The 14,459-nt window shown below is 40.1% G+C and overlaps 1 protein-coding gene across 29 annotated transcripts in view; it reads left to right on the top strand.

Moving 5' to 3' along the window:
• The window catches only part of CCDC7 (coiled-coil domain containing 7), a 459,676-nt gene that overhangs the window by 253,342 nt on the left and 191,875 nt on the right, over positions 1 to 14,459 (top strand). For 26 of the 29 annotated variants that reach the window (XM_063710186.1, XM_063710188.1, XM_063710189.1 and 23 more), the window contains 2 exons: positions 7,554 to 7,664; positions 10,640 to 10,750. In XM_063710186.1, coding sequence (XP_063566256.1) covers positions 7,554 to 7,664; positions 10,640 to 10,750 — 222 coding nt within the window. The remainder of the gene's footprint in view (positions 1 to 7,553; positions 7,665 to 10,639; positions 10,751 to 14,459) is intronic. The other 3 variants (XM_055352979.1, XM_063710206.1, XM_063710200.1) reach the window with 1 other exon arrangement.

Genomic DNA, 14,459 nt, shown 5'->3' with positions numbered 1-14,459 from the left:
CCACCCAGAGTTTGTGTGGGTCCATTAGCAGGGTTCATGGGCAGGTCAGCTGTCAGGGTCCACAGGAGTGCTGGCTCTCAGGGTTTGTGGGCAAGCCTGCTGCTGTGATTTGTATGTCAGCTATTGGATCCATACTGTTTCTTGAGAGCTTCTGACCACCCCTCTTCCTGCCTTTTTTTTTGGTTTTTAGCTACCTTCAGGTGATCTAGCCATGCTGATTCCCTGAGTGTTTTGATTGTGGTGCAATATAAGTAGGCCTCTCAGGTTATAATAACAGGCTGGGAAAAGTCCAATGCTCACTTTATTCCCCACAGGAAAACTGAAAAGCCCAGGAGATCTCTCTTGGCACTGTGCTGTGACAGCTTGGGGGAGGTGTGACATGAGTAGAGATGAAACTGTTCTTATTATCCTTTAATTGCACTTTTGCCTTGTTTCTGTGTTCCACTGCTGTGCTGTAGCCTCTCATTTGAATTCCAGAGGTCTCATAAAGGTAATTTTATCCTTGTCTGGTTGTTAAGTCTTCATTTTTGTGGAAGAATGAGGGCTGGGCCTCCTATTCCATGATCTTACTTACATCAATCCCCCTATTTTAATTTATTTTAAGTTCAACTTATCGGAAATTTTTTTTTGATTCATGAATATGTATTTGGGCATATGTTTCATAGAAATTTTTAACTTTGACCTAAAGCATGTATACTCTAAGATAATTAGAAAACAAAAGTATTGATAACTTTTAGTTGGAATTTCTTGTCTTGAGACTATTTCACAAGCATGGGTTGTGTGCTCAGTATTCACCAAAGCCCAATAAAAGGCCAATAATTGTCTCTTAAAGGGTATATACTTTTCAGGTATTTCTGAAAATGACAGGTTCAAAAGCCCAATAGATTCCTCTGACCTGTGGCAGTGTCCTTCTGCCATAACCTCCAACTGGCAAACAGAAGACCTCTTACACAAAACAGTAAATGGATATCAGAGTGGCCCAGGAGTAGTGCTGTTTGGGTTGCTTGTTGGATGACCTCCAGGCCATCCTTCTGATTGTGGCACATTTAAAGGAAACAGCTTTCTTGTAACCCCATAGTTGGATGGCATTAAGATTGCCACATGGGCGATACAAGAGTGTAAGTAGTCGAATAGTCTCATTAATCTTCTTTTTAATTGTTTGATCAGAGAGAGCCAGAGCCAGTATTATCACATGGAATAAGACAACATTCCCCTTACAGATAATGCTCAGGAATTACACTTGCGTACTAGGTACTTGTACTTTGTAATAATGCTTTAGAGAATTATCACCTGTGCATCAACAGAGCATCCAGTCCTATTTGGGGGGTTTCATGTTTGGGATGGTGTCATGAATGGATTAGAAGGCTAGTCCTTCCTCTGGTAGTGAGACCTTTTCTATGTTATGGTTTATGCATTGATGACAGATAGGGAATTAAGTATATTAGTGGTCAATTTTATCCATTCCATACAAGGGTAAACTGATCCTAATCATCTCTATGTAGATAAATACTGAATGGGGCATGTGCAGTGTGAATTGTTACATAAGTTTTCACACTCTAGACAATAGCTTCTACTATGTTTACAATGTCAGATACCATTGACAAAGGCCAAAGAGCTGTTGTTTGGATTGAACAGCCAAAATCAATTGAAAATCTTTTATTGATCCAAGGCCCTACACTTAGATGTACTGAGTTATAGAATGGGGATATAATCTCAAGGACACTTTCTCTATATTCACTTCAGCAAAGAAGGCAGTTGTTTCTTTTTTATTCCTAGACAGATTTTGGGAGACAAAGGTGGTAAGTATAGGACATTGGGCAGGTTCGCAGTCTTCCTGTGCCCTGCTGAAATGGTTCTAACTGCAGCAATAAGTTAAGGAATAATAAGGAAATAAGCCTTCCATGAGGCCTTGGATAAGTCAGTGGGATTGCACATAGATAATATATCTATATTCATAAGACCTTCATTAGTTGGGGCCATACCAATGAAAGTTTATGTTGGCCCATAGGGACACACATATGTTCTTTCTTTTTTTTTAAATTTATTATACTTTAAGTTCTAGAGTACATGTGCACAACATGCAAGTTTGTTACATAGGTGTACATGTGCCATGTTGGTTTGCTGCTCCCATCAACTCATCATTTACATTAGCTATTTTTCCTAATGCTGTCCCTCCCCCTGACAGGCCCCACTATATGATGTTCCCCACCCTGGGGACACACATATTTTCTTATCTGGTTAAAGGTCCTCTTGATGTTGGCCTCAGACCCAAAACCAGACAGCATTATCTATTTGCCTGTCATCTTGGCGTCAAGGGTTGTCAAGATCACAGTCATCTTGACACCACTATTCAAAATGCTTAAAAAATGTACTTCTTTCCCATCTCCCAATTCATTACTTTTCTTAGCAGAGGTCCTTGGGTAATGGGGACATAAGGACCTGATCTACTCCATATTTTTGTTCACTTTTGAAAACTGAGAGAATTTGGGGTAAATTTCACCAGGCTCTCTGACTCATTTAAAGATTCACTGGAAGAAGCTGAGTGATAACACTTGTTTTAGTCATAGGAACTATTACAATGTGTACGCTAGTCAGTGAGCACCCCTTAGTTACTACATGTCCCTGAGTGCTTTCATGGAGAGCCCCATCAGTCTCCACCTTTGAGATTCCGTTTTCAGTAACAAAAGATCTCTTCAAGAAAGCCTTTACTCAGATTTTCCAGGAATTAGTCCTCAGTTACTATTTTTTTTCATCACTCTCTCAGCTAGTAAGTAATTGCTGTGCTGGAAGTAGCTGCTATTTCAGCCTAGTAATTTGTCAGTTAACATCTGAATTTTGTGGTGGGCCAATTGACTGGATCTGTGTCTGTGGGAGGTAGTGGTGGGGAAGGCTAGGATTGGTTAAGTCCAGAATACTGAGTCAGAACTGAGAAAAGTTTCTTTAAGGATTTCCTCTACCCCACTACTTCACACCATAGGTGGTCTGGCCAGAGGCAGTGACTGAACAATACAGTCATTGTTTGTCACAATACAGCTACTGCCTGAACAATACAGTCAAGCCCCCACCTTCCCCTATAAAGAGGTTTTCAACTTAAGGCGATTAGACTAAAAATGTTATATGCCCAAGAGCCTGGTTGGCCAAGGGGAGAGGAGTTGATTCAAGACTGCGACTACCTCCTATGCCTGCAGTACACAAATCTTACCTCAAGTCTCTTTTGTGTTGGGAATCTCTATGATAATTGCCAGGTAATGCCTTTGTAACTGTCCATGATTGGACCTGAAAGATCACACAAAAGCAGGGTTGGCCTGAAGTTGGATTCTTCAGTGTATTTATATATATATATATATATATACACACACACACACACACACACACACACAGCTTCGTACACACATCTGCATACATATACATGTGCATATAAACATGGATATATACCTGTAAAGTCATATTTAGAATTCATGGCAAATCTCTTGGACACCTTAAATTCCGGTTCATTTTCTCAGAGGTTGTTCTTGTCTTTCTCCATTTCATATATATATATATTCTTTCTTCTACTGTGTGAATCCTGACTAATCCACAACTCAATTACTCAATTGTATCAGCATCATTATTATTTTTCAACTTTTATTTTAGGTTCAAGTGGTACACTTGCAGGTTTATTGCATGGCTATATTGTGTATTGCTGGAGTTTGATGTACAAATGATTTTGTCACCAAGGTAGTGAGCATAGTACCCAATAGGTAGTTTTTCAGTCCTCACACTCTTCCTACCCTCCATCCTCAAGTAAGCCCTGTTGTCTATTTTTCCCCTCTTTGTGTCCATGTGTACTCAATGTTTAAGTGTACCCACTTACAAGAGAGAATATGTGGCATTTGGTTTTCTGTGCCTGTGTTAATTTCCTTAGGATAATTTCCTTCCAGCCTTATCCATGTTGCTGCAAAGGATACAATTTATGGTGTATATGTACCACATTTTCTTTATTCAGTCCACTGTTGATGAGCAGGCATCTAGGTTGATTCTGTCTTTGCTACTGTGAATAGTGCTGTGATGAACATGCACATGCATGTGTCTTTATGGTAAATGATTTATATTCTTTTGGGGTTATTCCCAGTAATGGGGTTGCTGGATCAAATCGTAGTTCTAAGTTCTTTGAGAAATTTCCAAACTGTTTTCCACAGTGGCTGAACTTATTTACATTCCCATCAGCAATGTATAAAGCCTTCCTTTTTCTCTACAACCTCACCAGCATCTCTTATTTCTGACTTTTTAGTAGTAGCCATTCTGACTGGTGTGAGATGGTATCTCATTGTGGTTTTGATTTGCATTTCTCTAATGATTAGTGATGTTAGGCATTTTTCCTATGCTTGTTGGCAGCATGTATATCTTCTTTTGATAAGTGTCTGTTCATGTCCTTTGCCCATTTTTAATGGGGTTCTTTGGTTTTTGCTTGTTGATTAAATTCCTTATAGATTCTGGATATTACACCTTTGTTAGATGCATAGTTTGAGAATATTTTCTCCTATTCTGTCGGTTGTCTGTTTGCTCTATTGATAGTTTCTTTTGCTCTGCAGAAGCTCTTTAGTTTAATTAGATCCTATTTGTTAATTTTTGTTTTTATTGCAGTGGCTTTTGGCATCCTTCTCATGATATCTTTGCCAAGTCCTACGTCCAGAATGATATTTCCTAGGTTAATTTTCAGAGTTTTATATTTTTGAGTTTTACATTTAAGTCTTTAATTCATCTTGAGTTTATTTTTTTATGTGGTGAAAGGAAGCAGTCCAATTTCAGTCTACTACATGTGGCTAGCCTGTTATCCTAGCACAACTTTCTGAATAGAAAATCCTTTCCCTGTTGCTTGGTTTGCCAGCTTTGTCAAAGATCAGATGGTTGTAGGTGTGTGGCTTTATTCCTGAGTTCTCTAACCCGTTTCTTTGGTCTATGTGTATGTTTTTATACCACTACCATGCTGTTTTGGTTACTGTAACCTTGTAGAGTAGTTTGAAATTCTGTAGTGGGCTATCTTGGGCTTTGTTCTTTTTGCTGAAGATTGCTTTGGCTATTTGGGCTCTTTATTGCTCCATATGAATTTTAGAATAGGTTTTTCTTATTCTGTAGTTTGATAGGAATAGCATAGAATATGTAAATTGCTTTGAGTAGTATGGCAATTTTAGCAATATTGATTCTTCCTGTCTATGAGCGTGGAATGTTTTTCCACTTCTTTGTGTCATCTCTGATTTCTTTTAGCAGTGCTTTGTAATTCTCAAAGTAGAGATCTTTCACCTTGCTGGTGAGTACTGCTGCAGCAGCAGTGGCAGAGGGGCTTGTTGCCAGTTGCCAATGGGAATTCCACCCCAGAGAAACACAGAGCTGCCACAGACGGAAGTGATCAGGCAGAAGTAGGGTGGCTGCATTGAGGGCCAAGGTCGGAAGGCCCTGCTTAGTAAGGAGTAGCAAGGCCTGGGACCTGCATGAAAAACAGTGTGGCTGTTTTTCTTTATGGCACGTGTCGCATGTTGGAGGCACGAGATAGCTTTTGAGCTCTATACTCTCTCCCTATCCTCAGGGCAATGGGGACTGGGGAGACTATGGCAGTGGCAAAAGCTGTGGGCCTATTGTGTTACCTCTGGAATCTCTGCCTCAGAGAAATGCAGAGCTGCAGCCAGCCCAAGTGATCAGGTTGGGGGGTGGGGGTGAGGTGGGTTGCTGTGCTGGGGACCTAGGCCGATTGGCTTTGCTTGGCAAGGTGCCCCAGAGGTGAGGCCTACAGTCTGTCCACATTTCAGTATCCTAGATGGGACCCTTATCCTGGGGCGCATGGGAGATCCCTGCCTCCCTTCTTGGCAGAGCTATGGCAGCTGGTCCCAGGGTGCTCAGGAATCCAAAGCCCTTGGAGCTCCACATGGGCCTGAATAGTGGCTCTGCCGAGACTCCATGCAGCTTTCTGTGTCAGTCTGGGGGCCCCAGGGAGTAGGGTTGGGCAGGATCTCTTGTGCCTAGGTTTGCAAAGGTTCATGGCAGAGGTATGTGTCCCCAGGGGCTCTCAAGCACTCACTCTTTCCCCATGGTGGGGAGCCTTCGTTGGCTCTGTGCCAATCCCAGGCAGGTTGCTGTCCTGTCTCACTCCTCTCTGCTCTCCATGGGTCACCACTACTTCCTTGATGAATCCCAAGGTGGCCTCCTGGATGATCCAGTTGAAGAGCCACTTGCCACTTATAAATTTGTAAGTTTACTTGCCACTCTGTCTTCTCTCCTGTGAAAGCAGTTCACACTAGCTGCTTCTAGTCAGCCATGTTGGTCTTAAAATCTGGATTGTATTGCAGTTCCAAAATTATTTTAGAATTGCTTAGCACATACTTCTAGAAAAACAAACCTACTGAAAATATTTTGTGATGTGTGTACTGTCTCTTCTCCGCACACTTGTCCAAGTATTAGGGCATATGTTAAATATTGTATTGATGATTTACCTGTATGAGTTCTTTTTTCTCTTTAATAGGTTCACTAAGTTTGCTTTCAGTTTTAGTTTCTTCTTATCCTTTGTGATTTAATTTAATTTTATTTTTTGAAATATACGAAACCTGAAACTGATTCCAAAAGTAAAAAATATGCAAGGTATACTTAGAGAAGTTCCATTCCTTCCCTAGTTCACCCTCCTTCATCTTGTAGGTAATCAACTATATTGTATTCTTACATTTCACCTGTTTCATTTTGTAAAGCTAAGTATCTTTCTAATTTCCTTTCTTTCTTTTATTCCTTCTTCCTTACCTAATGGTGGCATACAAGTTTTCTCTTTTTTGGATTTTTTTTTTTCACTTAACATTATCTCCTGGAAATCCCTACAGGTCAGTTTATAGAGATTTTTTTTAAATTGCTTTTACAACTCTATGTATAGCTATTGTACCACATTATTAACCGTAACTTTCATTATACCATAGTTTATAGCAAGCTTGTCCAACCTGCCTTATTTTGTTGTTGTTGTCATTCTGGTCTGTTTTGTTTTAGGCTTTTAGCAGCCCAAAGCCATGGTTTTTAGTTTCTGTCTCTAGTGATAAGCAGAAAAGAGGAATGAGAAAGGGGCTTTACTGGCTCAACCAGAAGCAGAAACTAAGAATCCATGACTGTATTCTCTCCCTTGGACACCCCTAGAACTTTATGGTGTATACATTGGCTTATTCAACCAATATCCAATGCTTGAACATTTATGTGGTTTTGAGTATTTTGTAATTACAAATAATGCCATAATAATAAACTTGTACATATGTATTTTTATTGTTTGGTTTATGACATCTATATGATCTATACAATATAAAGAACCTAGGAAAAATATAGACTATATGATTCCTAGAAATGTTTATAAAGTGAGAAAGCATCAACATACAGCCATTAAAATTCTTTTCAGCATTTTCTCATCAAATCTATTATTATTGTAATTTAGTTATAACTTTGTAGAAGTGACTGAGAATGCTCATGTAAATGTTTTATAAATTTGAAATACAGAAATTTCACAAAAGATCCATTTTTCTATTTAGTGGAATAAATGTATTTTCTTTATGTAGCTCATAATGAAGTACCAAATGAAAGGCTTGTAGTTGAGCATCAAGAACCATTGTCAAAAACCAAATTACAAGTAAAGAAACAAGAAACTTCTACAGAGCAACCACTCACCAGTAAGTATAAAAATTACACATAACTTTACATTATTTTAAATTAGTCACAGCAAAGGTATTTTTCTTCAGTTCATGAATCTTGAATTTACAGAAATTTTACCTTGAACCTAAAATATGAATACCATAAGATAACTAGAGAACAAAAGCTAGAGTATTTATTACTTGTAGTTAGTATTTCTGGTTGTAACGGTATTTTGTAGCCATGATCATGTGCTCAGTATTCACCAAGGACAATAGCAGGCCAATAATTGTCTTTCAAAGAGTGTGTACCTTTTATCCAACTCTAGGAAGTTACAGGTCCAAAAGCCCAATTTATTCCACTGACCTGTTCAGTAAGCTGTTTCCATTTGGCATCAATCAGTGAACAGAAAGTTTGCCGAGACCTGTAACTCAAATAAAGATCAGAGGAGCTAAGGGGAACAGTAGCATAGGCGGCCTGTTGGATGGACTCCAGGGCATTCTGCTGGTTGGGGCCTGCTCCAAGGTAGAGGCCTTTTTGGTAACTTTAAAATGATTGCAATCAGGATTCCATCAAGGGAACTGCCAGTAGCAGAATAGGTTCACAAATTGCTTGGCCTCTTGTGTATTTGTTGCAATAGAGAGGGACCATAGTTTGACAGTTACCTCCTCAGGAGTGAGACATGTTTCCCCTTTCTAGTTTACTCCCAGGAATTCCTCTTGGGTAACAAGGTCTTTGTACTTTTTATGTATTAATGGCCCAGCCATGTTGCTGCATGTGGGCCAATACAACATCCAGTCCTTGCTGGGTAGTGGACTTGCCTGGGCCTACCAGTAGGGAATCATCAATGTCGTAGAAGGTTAATAGGAACAGAACTGTTTCCAGATCATGGTTTTGTGGAGGGATTTTAAAGATGTGTTGCAACCTGTTCCATATAAGACAAACTGTTCCTGATCATCTGTGTGGACAGGAATGCTGAAAAGGGCATTTGCTACGTCAATTGCTTTATACCTACTTCCCTCAGCTTGGGTAATTACCTTTATGGACAGTCACAATGTCAGGTCATATCAGTGTTCTAAGAAGTACCATAGCATTAAGCTTCCCATAATCAATGGAGTTTATAGACACCCAAGGTGATACACACAGGCTAACTTAGTTATTGCATGGAGAAATAGTCTCATGAACATCTTTGGCTTCATGATCATGAAGAGCTGAGCAATAAGGGCAGTGATTTCTATTTCTCCCTCAGGCAATTTTTGGAGACCAATCTCTAGACACTTGTGGTTTAGTAAGTTTACAGTCTTCCACATGCTTCACTAAAATGACCTTAACCACAGTAGTTCCCCTTAGGGCTTGAGGCTGATGTGACTGGGGATTCACACAGAAGATACATCTATATCAATAATATATTCAGTAGAGGGAGTCATAAAAATGGAGGTTTGTAGTGGCCTAGTGGGACCCACCCATAGTTGTGTTTGGGTAAGGGTCATGTTTTTGGTGGCTTCAGACCTCACACCATATAGCATTATCTGTTTCACCCTCATCCTGGTGTCAGAGATTGTGGAGATAAATCATTGGTAAACTAGTATTCAAATGATGTGAGTTATGTAATTCTACACTATGACCTGTTTGAACTCTGACTTGGTATACATCTTCAGGTGCCACTGTGGAAATAGGGACGTTGGCCTAACCCCTAATTTTGTTTTGTTTTGAAAGCTGAGACTTCTGGGTAAACATAGACCATGTTCTCTGATTCATCTTAAGATCACTGTAATGGGTAGAGGAAATAGCACATGTGTTAATTATAGGTATCGTCATGATTTTGACTCTAGTGGGGCTGTATGTTGGCCCTATGCCCTACTGCCTGGCCAGAAGATCCTTAGTGGGGAGTCCATCAAGCTCTTCTTTGAGACTTCATTGTTGAGTAACTAGACAATGCTTGCAGTGTCAGGGAACTCATCATGAGTGGGCCAAACTTTCAGAGAACAAATGATAGCCTATAGAGAAAGGAGAGTGTCTCTAGTGTTCATATCTCTTTTTTTTCCCTGCCACCCTTCCTCATCTTCCTTGGACACTTTTAGGGCACTCAGAATGAGGGGCTCTGTTGTGACACACTATACACGGTGCCACTGTCGCACACTATCTTAACACGCTTACCTCCTTTATGGTAGAAGCAAACTATTCAAGTTCCTATAAACTCCTCAGGTCACTGGTGAGGTGAACCTGAGAGATCTTTATTCTTTCAAATTTAATATAAATCTCAAACAATGTGTCATCATAGGCTGTCTGTTCATGCCAGGGACATATTTAGAGTTAACAATAGTCATTGGGTGCCACTCAGCAAGCAGTGTTTGCAGTGACTTGGTAACAAACTACTTTGTTTTCTGGCTTATCTTTCTGTGTTTATTTAATAAAGATAGATATCTCCCCATATTTTTCTTATTTCCTCTTCTTTCTTACCTAAAAGATAGTATACTAGATATTCTCCCTTTTGGTTTTTTTCCTCTAAACATTATTTCATAGAAATATCACCAAGTCAGTTTGTAGGGATCTTTTTCATTCCTTTTGTAACTGTATATACAGTTTTTTGGACCACATTATAGCCCATAGTTGATATTGTCATAGTTTATATGCTTTACTCAACAGATCTATGCTTGTACATTTAGGTGGTTTTGAGTATATGCAATTATGCTGTAATGAATAACTTGGTGCGTATGCATTTTCAGTGTTTGGTCTATGAATACGTATTAATTGAAAATACAAAAAACCTAAGAAAGCCAGAGACTAAGATAAAACATATTCAAAGTACAGGAATACTGATATGGTGAGATAGTTTCAACACACACCCATTGAAACTCTTCTCACCATTTTCATAGTAGATATAGCATTATGGTAATTTATTCATAACTTTACAAAAATGAGAGAAAATGCCACTGCACATTTGTAAATTTGAAATCTACAGATTTCAAATGGATTTATTTGTAATTTAGCGGACTAAACGCATCTTTTTCTGTAGCTCCTGATAAAGAACCAAATGAAAATCTTATACTTAGGCATCAAGACTCAATGTCAAAATCAGAAATGCAAGTGAAGGAACAAAGAACTCTCAAAGGGCAAAGAATTATTAGTAAGTATAAAAAGTAAAGATAACTTTAAATTATTTAAAAGTAAGTTCATCCGAAGGTATTTTTGCTTTGATTCACAAGTTTTACACTTTGACTAAAATGTGAATACCCTACCATAATTAAAGAAAAAAGTGAAAAATATTGATACATTTTGGTTGAGAGATTTCTGGCCCTTAGATTATTTCATGACTACAGGACACACAGTATCCCCCAAGGCTTTATAACAAATGTATAATTGTCTTTCCAAAGTAGTGTGCCTTTCAGCCAACTGAAAGTAATTATGGGCCCAAAAACTTAATGGGCACCTCTCACCTGTGGCCTTCTTCCATAGGCACCAATCAGCAAAGATATTGCTAAGATCTGCAACTCAAAACAGCAAATGGGGATCATAATAACCTAGGGAAAGGTAACCTAGGACACCTGTTTAAGGGACTCTAGGGCATCCTTTTGGTCATGGCCCCACTGAAATGAAACAGAATTTCTGGTAACCCCATAGATGAATGAATGTCATCAAGGATCCCACATAGGGAAAATGAGAGTGTATTTATCCAAACAGTTCCAGTAACTGCTGGGCTTGTGTTTTTTTTTTGAGACAGGGTCTCACTTTCTTGCCCAGACTGGAGTGCAGTGGCCCGATCTTGGCTCACTGCAACCTCCGCCTCCCGGGCTCAAGTAATTTTCCTGCCTCAGCCTCCTGAGTAGCTGAGATTATAGGCACACACCACCACGTCTGCCTAATTTTTGTATTTTTAGTAGAGACAGGGTTTCACCATGTTGGCCAGGCTGGTCTCGAACTCCTGACCTCAAATGATCCACCCGCCTCGGCCTCCCAAAGTGCTGGCATTGCAGGTGTGAGCCGTTGCACCTAGCCTGGGCTTATTTTTATTTGTTAGACCAGAAAGGATCAAAGCTTGGTAGTCTCCTCTGGAATGAGATGTCACCCCTTAGAAATCAATCCTAGGCATTTTATCCAGGTACTAAGTAACTGTATCTTGTCTGAACTAATGGCCCAGTTAAGAGCCACTGGTGAGTCATTAGAGCATCCAGTCCTTTTGGGAGATGTCCTTGCTTGAGTCCACTTAAATGATATAATCAATATAATGAAAGGCTAGTCCTCCCCTTGGGACCAGGCCATTTAGAGGTCATTATGCATTGATGACAGATATTAGAGCAGTTTGGTAGCCTTGTGGAAGGATATTAGTTATGTTTTCCAACTTATTCTATATAAGGTTAAACTGAACATCTAAGTGAAAAAAAGATATGGACAGGCACTTGAGGTGTCAGTTGTTGCAAACAAGTTCTGTCAGTTTGGAAATTATCCTGTATGACAACTATAGTCACTTGTGTCTTTGGTGCCCAGGGCTGTAATATAGCATTGGACCAGCAAAATCAATTGAGTCATTATGCACCTGAGGGTGTGTACAAGATCTACTTAGTTATTGAATGGAGAAATAGTCTCATAGAGAACTTTTGCTTCATTAAGCTCAACAAATGACAACAGCCTTTCTGTTTCTTCCTAGGAAGCTATTCTGGGAAACAAAGGTGCTAGGTGCTGTTAATATGGATATTTACATTCTTCCATATGCCCCACTAAAATGACCTTAAATGCCTCAGTTTCCATCAGGGACTGGGATGAATGCACGTGGGGGTTCACATAGAAAATACATCTATACCAATAATACATTTGGTGGGGGAGGGGAATAAAATGGAGTTTTGCAGTTGTCCGAAAGGATACTCTCATGGTAGTGTTTGACCAAGGGTCATTTTGGTGGTGTCCTCAGATGCAAAACCAGAGAGCATTACTTCTTTTCCCCAGTTCCTGGTGTCAGAGGTTGTGGGGATCACAGCCACCTGTGCACCAGTATCCTAATGGCCCTAGAAATGCAATTTCTTCCCACCTTCCCTTTAAATTCTGACTTTACGATACATTCTCAGATTACCACTGGTAACATAGGGATCTTGGCCTAACTCTTAATTTTCTTTATTTTCGAGAGCATGAAGTTTGAGCAAAAGTAGTGGAGGGTTCTCTGATTGATTTCAATATCACTGGGAGGTGCAAAGGGAAGAGCACTTTTATTAGTCATGGGGTCATCGCATTCTGGATTTAGTGAGGCCGTGTGTTGGTACCCATGGCGCACTACCTGGCCAGGAGGTTCTTGGTGAAAAGTCCATCAGTGTCCTACTTCAGATTCCATCATTGATTAACTAGACTCAGATATTTCTTGGGGAGAGCCCTTAACTAGATCACCCAGGAATGGGTGCCAAATTACCATTTTTAGGTCACACTGTTCACTGGTCACACATTGCTATCTTGGTGGTAGATGCTTTTTCTATGCCCAGAAATTTGTCAGTTAAGATCTGAATTGTGCCACAAATTAATTGACATTATCTTATAAGGAGGTTTAATTGAGCTAGTAAAGGCTATGAAATGAAACTAGACACCTAAATCTGGTCAAATCTTGTCATTACTGTCCTCACTCCATCAGTGATCTTAGAGACAGCGGAGTGGCTCAAGGGCTGTTATAGCCTCTGCAGATGAAGGCCCAAACATGTTTTCCAGTAGCAGGGAACACAACTGTCCTCACTCCATCAGTGACCTTAGAGACAGCGGAGTGCCTCAAGGGGCCATTGTATCCTCTGCAGATGATGGCCCAAACATGTTTTCCAGTAGCAGGGAACATGTCATGGGTGGGCAGTCCTGTCAGAGCCAAAAATAGTACCCAACTGAGGAAGGAGAGGGTTTCAGATGTTTACATCATTCGTCCCCCTTTCCTCCACTTCCTTAGGCAATATGGGCACTGTCAAGATTCTCTTAAGGAGGCATTCTGTAGTGATAAGCTCCACAATATGCCCCTTTCACTCCCTAAGTTAAACAAGATTATTGCTTTATTGTGAAGGCACACTACCCACGTCTCTTAGTTGCTGGGCAAAATGATCATCAGGACTCTGCATTGTTTTTCATTAAAGCATGAGTCTCAATAACTGACTGCATTACAGGCTGTCCACCATTTTTAGGGGAGTGCCTAGGGCTAAGAATAGTCATTAGGTACAACTCAGTGTGCAGAGTCTCCAACTTTTTTGAGCCCATTGACTTAGGGCCAGGAGCAATAATCACAAAATTGCTTCCCTAGCTTTCTCAGAGCCCATCTGCTGGATTTTTCAATTGACTCATTGGATATCTTGGTATGTGAATCAGAGGATAAAGAGACTATTGTTCCATGTCAGAATTGAAAAGCTCATGTAAATAATACATTAGCATTCTAGAAAACCGCATGGTGTCTGCTGGCACTTTCTAAGAGATGATTGATTGACATGACTGGCAGAGTGCCCTGTGGGATGTTGAGTCTCTTGCAATTGATCCAGTAGCCTCCCCATCCCCCTTCCACTGAGAGTGTCCTGCAGGCTCACTAGCACCTACCAAAGTGTTCCTTCCAGAAAGGCTTTGTGCTTCATTGACCACCCTGCTCTTTGTGGTAGTTTGTTAGAAACAGAAATGCCAGTTTTTGAGTTGGTCTATGAAGATAACATGCCAAACTCAAAGTAACAATTAACCTTATTCACTTACTAGCATATTAAAAGCCATAGCCTAGGTAGAGGCAGGTCCCCAGCTCTACCAGTGTCCCATTTTACCCCACAGAAAAGCACTTAGCAAGAGTCAGATGCATCAGTGTAGACTGTGTGAGTGGGCATGGGATGGGGTTGTCTCAAGGT

The sequence above is a fragment of the Gorilla gorilla genome, chromosome 8, assembly GCF_029281585.2.
Source record: "Gorilla gorilla gorilla isolate KB3781 chromosome 8, NHGRI_mGorGor1-v2.1_pri, whole genome shotgun sequence".
Taxonomy (NCBI): Eukaryota; Metazoa; Chordata; class Mammalia; order Primates; family Hominidae; genus Gorilla; species Gorilla gorilla.
The sequence above is the reverse complement of the archived record's forward strand: the minus strand, read 5'-3'. Positions and strand labels throughout refer to the sequence as shown.